The sequence below is a fragment of the Cucurbita maxima genome, unplaced genomic scaffold (assembly GCF_002738345.1).
Source record: "Cucurbita maxima cultivar Rimu unplaced genomic scaffold, Cmax_1.0 Cma_Scf00002, whole genome shotgun sequence".
Classification (NCBI taxonomy): domain Eukaryota; kingdom Viridiplantae; phylum Streptophyta; class Magnoliopsida; order Cucurbitales; family Cucurbitaceae; genus Cucurbita; species Cucurbita maxima.
The window spans coordinates 3155744-3170697 of NW_019272018.1; the positions used below are offsets into that span (position 1 = coordinate 3155744).

Genomic DNA, 14954 nt, shown 5'->3' on the forward strand with positions numbered 1-14954 from the left:
TTTTTTTTTTTTTTTTTTTTTTGGTTATGAGAGAGCCTGTACAAAAGTGGATATCGCAGAGCTAGCGTGGTGTTTTCAATCCATGGATCTGTCCAAAATGATGTTCTTCCTCCCACTTTGAGTATTTAAGAAGCTAAAGAGAATGAATCTCTTTAATGAATTTACCTTTGCCATATTGGGAATGGTCTTTCTTTGAAGTAATAGGGGGGTCGTCTGGTAAGCATTTCCTTTCAAATGATTAATCTCCTTGATTTTTCAGCCGTTGTTTAAACAGAGAGAAAAATACTTGTGAATCCATCCCAACAAAAATTGAATTCTAGGAAGGCTTACTTGAAAATTTGATCTCTGATTTGGTGATAATGTTGCATTAGGCCATCCCAACACAAAGCATTACTAACTGCCATTTTCAAAAGGTGTTATTTCTTCGTGTTTTATTGGACCAAATTTTTTATGGAAGTTATTTGGATTTAAATAATTGATGTGAACACCCAACGCTCCAGGTTATTAAAAGACCAAACTAGTCACATATTCAAAATTGTACACAAGAAAAAACTAGTCTGGCCATTTCCAAATTCATCAAATTCTATTGTCTCATTAAATGTAACAACTCATTCTCTTTGGTAACTAAATATGTTTTTTAGGATCGGATAAGATTGGTCTTGAAAAAACAAGTTTAGAAATTATAGAGGCTAATCCAGATTTTATGGGAGATGCTTGCCTACACCTTTTGGTTTCTCTGATCCAGTCAGCCCTCTCATAATTTTGTTCATTCGTCATTCTCCATTCTAGATTCGAACTTAATTATGGAAAAAGATATGCAGCTTTCCTCCAGGTTCTCAGATGTTCCATCATCTTCTTCACCATTTATTGAATCTGAATCTGATGCTGAATCATCAATGTGTGTAGTGAGGAATTAAAAATGAATCACGAAATCCATTGTGAAAATGATGTTCTTACACAATTGTTGGCTCTAGTTGTTTCGGAAAAGATGTACCTTCTTCAAAGTTTATGGATGACCAGGTCGGCAAAGATTTTCCAATAGAGTACATCCTCTTGAATCCTAAAAAAGTTTCATCTCTTACAAAGATTTGCAGTCTTCAGATGTGTGAAATTTCATGTCATTCAGCTCATATAAAAGTTCAGTTGTTCTTTCTGTTTAATCCTCAGTGAAGATTCTTTTATGACTTTTTAGAGGTTATGGGAAGCTTCAAAGCATTCGGCTTTTAAGTTATTTTGGTCCAATTTTCTTTTCAGAATAAGCAACTTTGTTTGACTAACAATTGATTATGGTTGAAATTGAATTGTGTCCTTGGTTTTCTTTTTAAAAATGATTCAGGGTGTACCGGAGAGTATTGCTGGAGATTTTATTTTCTTTTTGATGGTTTCTTAAGAGATTCTCATAGAGGATTCTTCTTTGGCATTTTTAGAGGGTTTCGAAAGTTTCTAAGGGCTTGCATTATTCTAATAATTCTTTCAATGCAAGAGGTGTTCCTTACGAAATATCTTTCCTTGGCTTCATTTTTTGAATCTGCTTTCTCAGATTTTGTTGCGTCTTTGTTGTACTTTCCTCCCGAAGAAGTTTCTGCATTTTTAGCCGGAGTAGGGGCTCTCTATTGCAGATTTGTTTTGCTGTGCTAGTTGTTTTTCCTTGTTTTATCCTCTTGTAGTTTTATTTCTTCTTGTCTTGTCTTCTTTCATTCCCGTTGGGAACTTATATCCTTAAAGTTTTTCCTTCCTTCTCACATGTAAATGAAACACTGTTTCTTGTTAAAAAATAAAAAATAAAAAAAATAACTCAGGAAGCTGAAAACAATAACAATGGGCGCGCACCACATTCTTCATGGAGAAACTATGATGATTTTAACGAGTATTTCTGGTTAGTTGCAAAATTTTGTATGTTTGTTTGTCATGAACAATTCATACTGATGAAATTTTGGAATGCTGCTCATTTTTTTTTTATCAGGTCGCTTCGATGCTTTGAACTCAGTTGGCCATGGCATAAAGGCAAATCTTTTTTCCAAAAGCCAACACCAAAGTCAAAGGTTTATTTATGCTTTGTTTAATTTTGTCAAAAGATTATCTTTCTTTTTCTTTTTCTTTTCTTTTTCTTTTTTTAAAAAAACTCATTTCTACTGAGTTATTTATATACTATTTATTGTACTGACTGGTTTGAGTGAAGACAATATTTTCTGTTCTGTAATCTTCCATACATGAAATTATTGCCCTCTTGAACATTTGGTAGTGAGAAGTCTGCTTTAGCAGGTGGCTTTCCGGGTTTTGAATCTGTTACATGCTTGAACATGAAGAATCCGTGGATTGCAATGTGCAATTTTTCCGGTGGTTTCTGTGGGCATGTACAGTTTAGTACTATAACAACCTTAGAAAAACATCAATACATTGGTGGCTCGTTCGAGTGGGCTACTTTGGGCTTGCTTACCCTCGCCCTTTGCCATAATTTGGATTTTTTGTGGCTTTTAGGCCTGGTCTTTAGAGATGAAACTGTAGAAGATTATGATTATTGGTATTGTTTGAAAGTACCGAACAGTTAGTTAAATTAAACTAAATTCACCTCCTATGTGCAGTAATAAAAATTTACATTTCCAAATTTAGCTAAATTTTGGAGTTTAGTCCAGTCAATTTTCATGAGGGAAATTTTAGTATAAACTATTTCATAGGGAGATATTCCTTTCTCTGTGGAAGAATATTTCATTGGTTATTTGACCAGAATGCATTCCTGTAAGCCCCAGATGACAATGGTGAGTGGAAAAAATGCAGAGTGCACAGGCATGTCTGCCTTCTTTCTGAGTGTTGACCCACGCGCTTACGGAAAGCAGTAGTTGTACCATCAAGCTGCTCAAGCATCGACCCATCAGAAGTCTTACTTCCCAAAGCATGTTTCACCTTTACCTTTCCATTCCCCATCTAAACATGCAACCCCCTTCCTCTTGACGCCAACCTTTATGCAGCTTTTGCATGCACCTCCCAACATTGTGCCTGAACCTGCCTTGTTTTTTAATAATCGTTCTAATCCAGTCCTACCCCTTTTGTGTTAGCCTTCTATCCCAGCCAAATCCTCTCTTCCCCATCGTTTACTGATTTGGACTAACCCCTCCCCCACCGAAAAGACAATTATCATCAATTATAATAAAACCCTTTTGATTACACAGATAAAGCACTCCACTTCTCATAATCCTGTTTTATGCGACTATGAAGATTTCTTCTCTAGACCTTGCTTCCTCTCAATTGATACCTCTACCTGTCTTTTTATGTCACAGACCTTTTTGGTTGTTCCCCCATTCAGTTTTGGCCCTACACTTTGAACTTCCTCCCCTACGCATGTGCACCGCCTCTTCTTCCCTACCTTCACCCACACTTGGGGCAACCTTTATTTTTCTCCATTATGCTTATTCTCACCAACCCTTCATGATGCTAAGAATAGATTTTCCTTGTGCACGTCATTGATCTCACCCTTAACTATACATGATTTCTCCCTCGCTCCATTCCAACTGAGCAAAACAAAGATTCCAGTCACAAAGCAGCAGCAAAAGGTGCTTAGACAATTACAAGATTTCCAATCCTTCATCTATCACTACCAATCTAACACCTCCGTTGTTATAGATGGGTTGATAGCCCCAAAATGATTATCCTAGGTTGGAATGTTAGAAGTTTGGAGTCTTAGAAAAAAATCCCTCATGAAGGGCCTCATCCAAAGGCTTAATCCTTCCATTGTTATCCTTTAAGAGAACGCATCTCCTTCATTGATGGGTGTTTTATCAAATCTGTTTGGAGCTCCATTAATCTTGGACAGTTTTCTCTTGATACCATTGGCATTTCGGAGGAACTTTGATCCTTTGGAATGATATGCCCTTTTAAATTCTAGAGGTTATGGAAGGTGTGGACGCTCTCCCTACATATATCTATGGCTGATGGTTTCAAGTTCCAGAGTAAAGGGGTTCATTGTCCTACTGGGGCTACTTTTTTATCACAATTTTGGCAACACCCTCATTGACTAGTATGTTGGTGGAGCTGATAACCTTTAGGCGATAGTTTATTAATCTTCAAAAAAAGCTGTACAAAAGGGAAAACCTTAGCCTTTATTTATAAGTTCCGGTTATGGGATTATGGCATAAACGACTCTTGGGTTTGGGGATTGAACAAGACTAGATCTTTCTCCACTAAGTCCCTAATAAGAGATTTCATACCAATTGGTGTTAAAAGGAAATAACTGCTCTATTGCACATTTTGGAAATGCAATTATCCAATGAAGGTCAAAATTTTTCTTAGGGAACTTAACCACTCATGCTTAAGCACTCGAGGCAAGTTGCAAAATGAGGTCACATGTTTATGCCAGTCTCCCAGCTGCTCCCCCCTTGTAAAGCGATGCAGAAACAAACATCCACCTTTTGCCACGACCTACTGGAAGTCGTCTCCAATTCCTTTGGTTGGCTCTTGTGATGCCAATGGACACTCACTCCAGCCTTGCTCATTTTCTGTCATCCTTTCATAGGGGAAAATAAAGCTCTATGACTTAATTTCTCAAGAGCTTTCTACTGGTCGTTATGGCTTTAGAGGAACCATCATGACAACAATCTTATTTTCAATTGGAAAACCTTGATAAAGAACGCTGGTGTGAATTATTTCCTCCCTTTCATGACTACAGCCTTATTTTCAATTGGAAAACCTTTGTTTTCTGTTTTTTAAAACTTTCTTTAGCTTGGGGTTGGCCCTTTTTTATTATTTCATCACATCAATTAAGTCGGGTGTTTCTTATTAAATTAAAAAAAAGAACACAATTCTGCATCTGGTTGGACGCAATTTTTGCTTGAGCCAGTGAGCGGTGGCATTGTCTATTAGCCAAATTATACGTATAGCTTATTCTTTATTAATAATACTATCGTGATTCTGATTAACAAATGGTACTTGTTAGGAAAATAATATTTTCCCGTTCATGCTTTCACTTTTATTCTTCCATAACTGACAATTAATTTCTTAATTTTTTGTTCTGTGTGGATATTTATCATTTACATGGATAATTTATTTTGTCTATAATGAATGTTTGGTTTCCTGATGAAATTATATATTGGGGAAAACCTGATGGTACTGGGTATTATGGCTTCAGTATGGCACATTAATATTGAAATATCAAGTACTTGAATTTTTTTGTTGTTATGTGCTCATGATAAATTTTCCTTTTCCTATTTTTTTTTTCTTCAGAATATGCTTGGTAGAAGTCGTCATCAAGGGAAAACTTCATTTGTTGAGCACCGGACTTTTCTTCATCTTTATCATAGTTTCCATCGTTTATGGATATTTTTGGTTATGATGTTCCAGGTATATGGCGTTTTGAAATGCTCTCTTTTTTATCCTTAGTCCTGTAAACTAAATTTGATATATGGCATACCCTTGAGCATGATGATTTCTATTTTGATGATATATTCTGATGATCCCTAATATATAACTTCCACTCTAACTAAGAATTATTGTATCTCCGAGGAATCCAACCACAAGAGAACTTGGAATGAGAAATTTTCCCCTTTTACACAAGTGAAGAAATCATGATTTATGTTTGAGTTTGTTTAATTATCGTTCCATGCTTAGTCCAATTTTGAAATTTTTTCTGATAGTAAAATAACTATTAATTTAGAAAGAAGACGAATGTCCTCAATTAAAGAAGTTTGGCCAATCCAGAGTAAAAATAGACGAAAATAACTCCACCATTTAAGGGGTCGGGAGTTACATTTTATAGGCGATATTTTGCACATTAAAAAAAATGAAGGATTGTTTCAAATGCCAAAAACAGAAAGAAAAAAAATAGAACAGTAGTTTAAGAGAAAAACTCCATATTGTTTTTTGCTCCACAGTTAAAAAGGACAACGAGTGTTTTGAAAATAGTTTCCAGAGAAACAAACCAAAAGAAAATCCATCTGAAGGGTTTGTGCTCAGTCAGACTTCCCTAAAGCCTGGTCGAAAGTGAATTTCCAGTTATAAAGAAATGAAAGAGGAGATGTCCGATGCTTGCCACTATATATTATAGTTGTCTCCTTTTTGAATCCAAAGAGTAACGAAGAAGATGGATAGTGGAAGGTCATCTAAATGACTAAAAGTCTGAATTTGGACCTTTCTTTTGGGTTGTCTTGGATTCTTCAGAGGGACTGTAAAGGCCATGATGAAAAAGAGGTCTCTCTTTATTTCCCCTTTTTTTGTGTTAAAGGGAGGCTCTTATGGATGGTAGCTTTCTTTGGGATTCTTTTGTTAAAGGGAAAAATGAAGTACAAGCGAGGGGTCTTAAAAGAGCCAAAATGAAGAAATACACCAAACTGCTAGTTTAGAGCTCCTGCTTTAAACAAGCCAATTGTTAGCGTTAAGAAAAAGTTTCGAAGAAAAAAAGGAAGAGCAACCAGATACCTCGTTGGATGGTACCCTCAACACATATATTTTGCTTAATGCTGTTTCCTGTTGTGTATGCTAGTTGTTGAGACCATGAGGAGTTACTGAGTTGGATTAGAATTTCTGCATTTTCATTTATTTAATTATCTTTATCACATTATTATGCTTACAGGCTCTGACCATAGTTGCATTTAACAATGGAAACTTTAATATGAAGACCCTGCTGGAAGTTCTGAGTCTTGGTCCAACGTTTGTTGTTATGAAGTTTATTGAGAGTATGTGCTATTCTAGTCATTTCTACTGAAAGTATTAGATGCTGATTTGTTTTATTATCTTGTGTGCAGTAGCATGAAAGAATTATCTTTGTTCTAAAAATTTCTATTGCTCTGCATGGACTTCTATCAAGGTGTTCTAGACATCCTAATGATGTATGGTGCATACTCTACCTCAAGGCGCCTTGCTATTTCTCGAATTTTTCTTCGTTTCCTTTGGTTCAGTATTGCTTCTGCTTCGATAACGTTTCTTTATGTGTATGTATTTCAGGCTTTTTTGTCCCTGTTATCATGTTTTTTTTCTCCACAAGATGTTTAGTATTATTTTTATCTACTCTCTTACAGGAAAGCTCTTCAGGAGGGTAGTAACCCAAATGCAGAAAGGGTGATGTTTAGTCTATATGTAATCGTGATTGGAATATATGGTGGTGTACAGCTTTGCCTCAGTATTCTGATGTATATACCTGCTTTCCATCTTCTTACAAATCAATGTGATCGGTGGCCTCTTGTTCGCTTTATCAAGTGGATGCGACAGGTTTCACCTTCTAATGCTTGCATTATTTTGTTCTTTCCTGCTTGGGCAATGTGGCCTCCTCAATTTCAGTTGATGCACTTTATTTTGTTGAATCTATACTTTCTTTTGCTTCTGAAATTTGATTTATTAGGAACGGTACTATGTTGGACACGGGATGTATGAGAGGACTACTGATTTTATCAAGTAAGTTTCTGAAGTTCTTTGATCTGATCCACTGGTGTTCCTTTTAAAATTTTCCATGTATCTGATCCACTGGTTGTTGCCTCCTTAAGTGCTCTATAGTATGGAGTAACTAAATTTTGTTTATGTACATGTAGAAATTCTCAATCTCATTTTGCAGGTACATGCTCTTGTGGGTAATAATTCTGGGTGGAAAATTCTCATTTGCCTATTTTCTTCAGGTTAATTATGGTGTTTATGCAATGATATCTATCTCTAGGCATGGAAACTGAAGACTTAACTCGTCTCTTGCAGATCAAGCCTCTTGTTAAACCTACCAAGCTTATTGTGAACATGAGAGATCTAAAATTTTCGTGGCATGACTTTGTGTCTAAGAGTAAGTAAGAATATTTTCATTTCATTTTGTTTTGTAGACCATGTCTGTTGATTTTCTATTAAATTCCTTTTTCTTTCTTTATTTTGTGGAAGTATCATTTCTACTCTTGTTTGTATTATCTGCCTTTTGATCTTAAGTATCATTTAGCCATGCACAACCCGTGGCTCCTTGAGGGTTTCATCCTCACTCCTGAGTGGATTCACCATAGTTTGTACACGTGTCATGTAGTCGGATATACCTTCCGACTCCACTTATAGTGTGGTTGAACATATTGTAAAAGCAATCATGAGCTACGGATTTCTTCAAAGTCTAACTAATCATACTATTTTCTATAACATATGGGAAAGAACAAAATTTTCGTTTTAATATTGTATGTTGTGGCATTATTCTTACAAGGAATGATGAGGTAGGACTGGGTACCTTGAAAAAAAAACTAGCTAATGAATTTCAAATCAAAGACCTGGGAGTCTTGAAGTATTTTCTTGGAATGTACTTTGCTAGGGTTGAAAAATGGTATCCTTGTCCATCAAAGGAAGTATACTATTGATTTCTTGAAGTGATAATATTAATTGGTTGATGAACAGTAGACATCCCATTGAGCCCAATTTAAAACTGCAAACTATAACACAAAAAGAGAGGAAAAAAATAAAAAAACAAAAAAACCAGAGACTTGTTGGAAGATTCATTTACGTGTCTCACACACATTCTAACATTGCTTTTGCAGTTAATGTGGTAAGTCAGTTTATGCATACCCCAAAACTGACTCACTTTAAAGTCGTCTATAGGATTTTAAGATACTTAAAAGGTACCACTGCAAAAGGTATATTGTTTAAGAAGCAAGATCATTTGCAGGTTAAAGTTATCTCATCCATAAAATATCAACTAGAACCAAAATATTTTCATCCTCTGCCATTTGTATTTATGGAGAGATGTCCTAAACAGAAAGAAAAGTTACTTGATATATGATTTACGTCTTCAACCTTGCTATAGTTTATCTCCTTATTTTGTCTTTTTAGCCTTTTGATGAAGAGAAACCTTTCAGAAATGAGAAAAAATATTATTTATGACAATTAGCTTTTAGGCTGTCTGACTTCTGAAATCCTGTGTCATATTTGCAGATAATCATAATGCTTTGACGGTTCTTAGCTTATGGGCTCCAGTGTTTGCTGTAAGTTTAAATTTTGTAATCAACGAGGTGATACAAGTCACTTTGTTAGTTTGTTGTCAATGAGCTGATATAAATCAATTATGATAAACAGATACAATTCACTTTGTTGTGATATTTTTCCTGAATGTCATGAAAACTAATAGCTATATATAGTTATCGTTGGATTAGGAGGATTCAAATTTATTTTTATTTCTTGTCTTTAATGGGCGTACCGTTTACTTTTCTCTATTTAATTTATGGTTGTAGATTTACATCTTGGACCTTCATGTGTTCTATACCGTTGTATCTGCTATTTGGAGTTTATTAATTGGTGCAAGAGATCGTCTTGGAGAGGTACTAGTCGATTCTTATTGAGCTTATGCATTTCCCCATTCTTGATATGAAATAAATTAGGAAAAATATTTATTTTTTACCTTGTATTTTAATTTTAACCACTAAGTTTTTATTTCGTAAAATTGAACCTGAAATTTGAATAAGCTGTTAAATGAATACTCTTCTTCTAAACAAATTAGATAATATAAACAAAGACAACCAATAAATCACCTAAATACTTACAGATAAAACATCTAAAATTCAGCTAGAAAAATGCCACGCTTAGCCATAAGAGAAAGCCAATCCCAATCATAATCACAAATGATTGAACCATGGTTGATAAAAATGCTCAAACTTGGTACAAAAATGTGCAATCCTAAAAAACAAATCTACAAAATTAGTCTAAATCAATCACAAGAGTGCACACATGTAGTTAAATTCAAAAACTACATTGATTTAGCTACCTGCAGCTATTAATTTCACCCTGTATTCAAAACTAAGATTAAGATTCAATTGGATAAAATTAAAATTTAAGGTCATGTTTCTTATAGGTAGAATGGGAATGAAGGGATGAGAAAGATAAAAAAAATTATTTTAAAACTTCTACACTAATGGGAAAAATTATTTCATTTTATTCTATTATGAAATATTAAAAGTTTATGTTTTGTTTTTTCAATTAGTTAGTTCTAAATAATAACTATTTTTATCTTATTTATATTGTTCCAATTTTATCGGACGTCACTAAAGGAACTATTAATTATTATTGTTATTATTAAATAAACAGTAAAGGTAAAATTCATTGTAGTTAGCCCCCACAAGGTGACCTCGTTGCATAAGGCCTATGGTCTCTAAGCAATGTCTACCAGGAGGTCACATGTTTGAATCTACAGTTGAATTTGATAAGAAAAATCTTTGAGATCTAATTTTAGGCCTTTGGCCGTGCAGAGACTTTTTTTTTTTAAAAAAAAATTCATTATCATTAAATAGTATAACAATATCACTGAGTAATATTCTTTATTAATAATTGTTATTAAGACAACGTTTATTACTGGTAAGGTACATTAATTAATATGCATCATCAATAAGATTATGGAAGGTGCTCTAGTAAGTATAACGGGTCATTCCTTGTAAACGACATGAATAGGCTAATTTTAAAATTAGCTCACTCAGCCAAGTACAAAGGTTGTAAATCGAACTTTTTCTTATAAATTAATTTTGTTAATGTGATGAAGTTATGTAGAGGTTTGGTTTTAAATCTAACAAGTCAACGACTGCACATGCTTGAATGCATGAAAGCCTTGGTTTTAGTACAGTAGTTGAAGTCAAATTTTCCCCTTCTCATTTTTTGAACTTTTAAAATTTGTTTTCTGGTTCTTTTTTTTCCTTTTTATTTTATTACCTTCAGATTAGATCATTGGAATCGCTTCGTAAGCTGTTTGAGCAGTTTCCCGGAGCCTTTATGAACACTTTACATGCTACTCCCCGGGACAGGTTTGAATATTTCTCATAGGATGCCAATCTAAACTACATTTTTTCTTTAAACAAAAGTTTCTCCGTTAATCCGGTCTCTAAACGTATCTTTTGCAGGATTTCAAATCAGTCTTCAACTCCGGTGAGTTCCCTATTGCCTCCTTGCTTCAGAAATATGCTTGATTTACTCTGGTTTGACCCCCCCCCCCCAAATTAGAAATATTCTGACCTGTTCAAGCTCTGTAGAGTGATTAAATATTTTGAAGTATATGAATGTTATTATTAATCATCACCCCTGAATAAATTTTCTCAATCCTGCCTAAAGTGCCAACAATGGGAAAACATAAATTTCTAAGATCTGACACTTCAATTACATAGTTCGACTAGTGTCTGGACTGCCATATTTTCCTTGTGTCAGCCAAGGACATGCTACCAGAAAATTATTGTATGAATGGTTGTAGATTTTAAAATGCTATTGTAACTTAAAAGTATAGTTGCTGATAGGTTTAGGGAGGATGGCTGAAGTGCTGCATTTGGAGATTAGGAGTTGAGTCTCAGAAACAGTAAAAGAAGGTTGTTAAGCATATGAAACTGGGTTGGATAGATGATAAGTTAAGAATCACGGATATAGATACAGCACCACATAGACACTACACACGTCATTTTTCAAAATTCTAAGAAATTGGCACGATGAGATATGTCTATTAAAATATATATTGTTTTTATAATGAAGGAAATTCAATGTCCAAAAGTTCATGCATTAAATGCTTAAAAAGAGTTTAATGTATTTTACTCTCAAAATTTATTACTTCGTCTATTTAGTTTGCTTAATAAGTGTTCCATACTTGTTTAACAAACATTGGACGTATATTGACTTTGTACAATGCTGGCTATCACATCTGCTGTGCTAACAACTGTCTGATTTGTGTCCAACGAGTGTTGTAGCATTCATGTTTAACCATACTAGCCAAACCTAAGTGTCCATGCTTCTTAGATGATAGATTTTGATGATCATATTACTTTGCTTCCTTAAATGCCTCTATTTATGCAATATTTTTGCTTGTCATCATCTTAACTCGAGTGCCTACAAGAACTATTTTTGCTTGTGATTTTTTTGAAAATTTTAGTGCAAACATGTTCTGCTGTTTATATCAAGGTTGTTGAAAAAGATAAGTTTGATGCTGCCCGATTTTCTCCCTTCTGGAATGAAATCATAGCAAGTTTAAGGGAAGAAGATTATATTACAAACTTGTGAGTATATTTTCTAGAGATTCTTTCTGTTATTTGACTTTCACGTTTCTCTTATCTGGTGCTGTTGATTTTTTAGATTGTTTCTATTGCCTCTTTCGTTTTTCTTTTCTTTAATTTGAATTTTTTCGGGTTTTGTAGGGAATCGGAGTTGCTTCAAATGCCTAAAAACAAGGGTAATCTTCCCCTGGTTCAGTGGCCCCTTTTTCTTCTTGCTAGCAAGGTCAGCTTGCAGTCATAAAATGGGACTGGAATAATTATGCTTTTTAATTGAGTTCCAACTATGTACAACATTTTCATTGTGGTTATGAAACTGTAGATATTTCTAGCAAAGGATATTGCTGTTGAGAGACGGGATTCCCAAGATGAGTTGTGGGAGCGTATTTCAAGAGATGACTATATGAAATATGCAGTACAGGAATGTTACCACGCAATTAAGCTTATCTTAACAGAATTACTGGTTGGGGAAGGAAGGATGTGGTATTTACCTTGTTGTCTCCATATTGTTTTTCTTTGTAATAAGCTCAGTAATGAGATATATGCAAACCTCGACTATTCTTTCCAAAAAGAGTTATGTGAGGAAGACTTATATCTGCCTAGAGCAGGAGTTGAGGCGAGCATTAAAGTTTAAAAGAAAAAGAAAGGATAGACTCTGCAATTGATTAGTATAGGAAAAATGTGTATTGCTGACATGCGAAGAACAAACGTGTTCTATCCTCCACCTCTCTACTCTATACCTTTCCCTTCCATATACAATTCTATTAAAAAACGTTATGATGCATAAAAGTTAAATTTTTGCAAAAAGCCATTTTAAATTGTTTGCACTTTTTCAGGGTTGAAAGGGTATTTGAAGACATTCAAGCTAGTATAGCAAACAATTCCATTCAAAATGACTTCCAGCTAAATAAGCTACCACTTGTGATTACAAGAGTAACTGCTCTGACGGGTATTCTGGTTCGTATTTACAAACTTTTAAACTGGATCATGTAATTCTATCTATATTTTCATTGTGGCTTTTTCATATTAAAAAGAAGAGAATAAAAATGAAAAGCAAGAGAGAGAAAAAGTGGTTTTACCTTGTTGAGAAACATTAGATATGATTTTTATGGTCAACTTCCTTTAAAAGGAGCTTGTTCACTTACATTATGTACTAATAGTATATCATGAAATTGATAATTGAATTGTACCTAAGACTATATTGTCTAATTGTGACGTGTAGCCCCTGAATAGTTGTATTGATCTTTATGGAAGAAAATTGCCAAAAGTTTACATTTTAGCGCCTCACATGCAATTTGTTTCTTTGTTAGTAAAATTGCCTACCCCTCTTTAACGTAGCTATTTAATTTTGACAGAATTATTATAAGTGGCGCGTGTAGAATAAGTTGCATGTGCTAATCCATTTAAATAAAATAACTGTAAAATTAAAATTATTTAATTGAAGCGTTTGATTTTCAATGATTCCTATATCTTATTTTGTGAGCTGATGCTATGTTGTTTCTAATAATATCAGAGATTTGTCAGTTCAGTTATAAGGGAATGAACAATGACTAGAATAGATTACATGTTAGAAATTTTTATCTCAATGAATACTGATTTGAAGGATACATCTGTAGTATTTTTGAAGAGGATAGCATCAAGCAATTATTGAATCATTATTGTTTTTTACATCCAAGTAAAAGTCGTTGATTAGTTTTCTGAATAAATTCCTTGGGTATGAAAAATGGACGTTGATAATTGGTCAAACTCATTGCATGTTATACTTATATATTTTCTGTATTTCACTTTGATTATGACATTGTACAGAAAGAGCCAGAAACTCCGGAGCTCGAAATAGGTGCTGTTAAGGCATTTCAAGATTTGTATGATGTTGTGCTCCATGATATCCTTTTTGGCGACAAGAGGTCTGAAGCTATTTATTTATGGTTCTTATATCTTGAATTATCCTTTGACATGTAACGTTCCATTTTTTTAGGGGGCATTATGAAACATGGAACATATTGGTAAAAGCTAGAAATGGAGGTCGCCTGTTTACAAGGTTAAATTGGCCCAAAGATCCAGAATTGGTATTTACTTTTTTTAATTCATCGTGCTTCATTTTTATTCATGTTGCTTTTATTATTTTATGAGATTGAATTGTGCTATGCTTGTATAGTTGTTTGGTGGGGAGGGCCTCATCAATCTTCTGCCCTTAGGCTGGGCCCTCTTTTGTGTTTAATACATCTCTGTTTCTTATATTTACTATATATATACATATATTGAATTGTTGCTATCATTCGGCAGAAGTCTCAAGTGAAAAGATTACATTCCCTGTTAACCATAAAAGATTCAGCTTCAAATATTCCAGTTAATCTTGAGGCCAGACGTAGACTGCAATTCTTTACAAATTCACTTTTCATGGTTATGCCAAATCCAAAACCTGTTCGTCAGATGCTTCCTTTCAGGTGTTGCTTCTTTCTATAGCATCTTTTGTTCATATATTTTATTAATTTCTTTTCCCTTTTTTGAAGTTTAATCTTTTGTCTTTCCTTCCATCTTAATCCTATCTTTTAATGCAGTGTATTTACTCCATATTATTCTGAGACGGTGCTCTATAGTATGGAGGAACTCCTGAAGAAAAATGAGGATGGCATAACAACTTTGTTTTACTTGCAAAACATTTATCCAGGTATTTCATATGAATTTTTCATTGATATTTTTTCTAATGAGAAATCAAGCTTACATTCTGTAGAAATGAAAGAATACAAAATAAAAGGACCATGGGCATACAAAGAAACAGTCCATACTAAAGGAGCCAAGCCCCTAACTAAAAGCGCTCCAATCCCTAGAAATAAAACCTGATCGGTAATTACAAAAATCTTTGGTAACCGATGTCCAAACAGTGACATTAAACCCCCCAAGCAACCAAACCTTTTCACATGAGCTCTCTATATTCCTAGCCACCCTATCATTCATTTCAAGCCAAAGACCCTAAAGGGTATCAAAAAATCTCCTTCATCCTAGATTTGC

General features: G+C 34.2%; 1 protein-coding gene across 3 annotated transcripts in view; it reads left to right on the forward strand.

The window, feature by feature from the left end:
* Positions 1–14954, forward strand: part of LOC111466202 (callose synthase 9-like) — a 33195-nt gene that overhangs the window by 8672 nt on the left and 9569 nt on the right. For all 3 annotated transcript variants that reach the window (XM_023110792.1, XM_023110799.1, XM_023110807.1), the window contains exons 8-28: positions 1800–1876; positions 1964–2042; positions 5215–5331; positions 6560–6662; positions 6794–6917; positions 7005–7194; positions 7325–7377; positions 7535–7595; positions 7669–7750; positions 8869–8918; positions 9165–9251; positions 10636–10721; positions 10818–10842; positions 11857–11951; positions 12090–12171; positions 12268–12428; positions 12782–12902; positions 13752–13849; positions 13921–14011; positions 14229–14389; positions 14504–14613. In XM_023110792.1, coding sequence (XP_022966560.1) covers positions 1800–1876; positions 1964–2042; positions 5215–5331; positions 6560–6662; positions 6794–6917; positions 7005–7194; positions 7325–7377; positions 7535–7595; positions 7669–7750; positions 8869–8918; positions 9165–9251; positions 10636–10721; positions 10818–10842; positions 11857–11951; positions 12090–12171; positions 12268–12428; positions 12782–12902; positions 13752–13849; positions 13921–14011; positions 14229–14389; positions 14504–14613 — 2053 coding nt within the window. The remainder of the gene's footprint in view (positions 1–1799; positions 1877–1963; positions 2043–5214; positions 5332–6559; positions 6663–6793; positions 6918–7004; positions 7195–7324; positions 7378–7534; positions 7596–7668; positions 7751–8868; positions 8919–9164; positions 9252–10635; positions 10722–10817; positions 10843–11856; positions 11952–12089; positions 12172–12267; positions 12429–12781; positions 12903–13751; positions 13850–13920; positions 14012–14228; positions 14390–14503; positions 14614–14954) is intronic.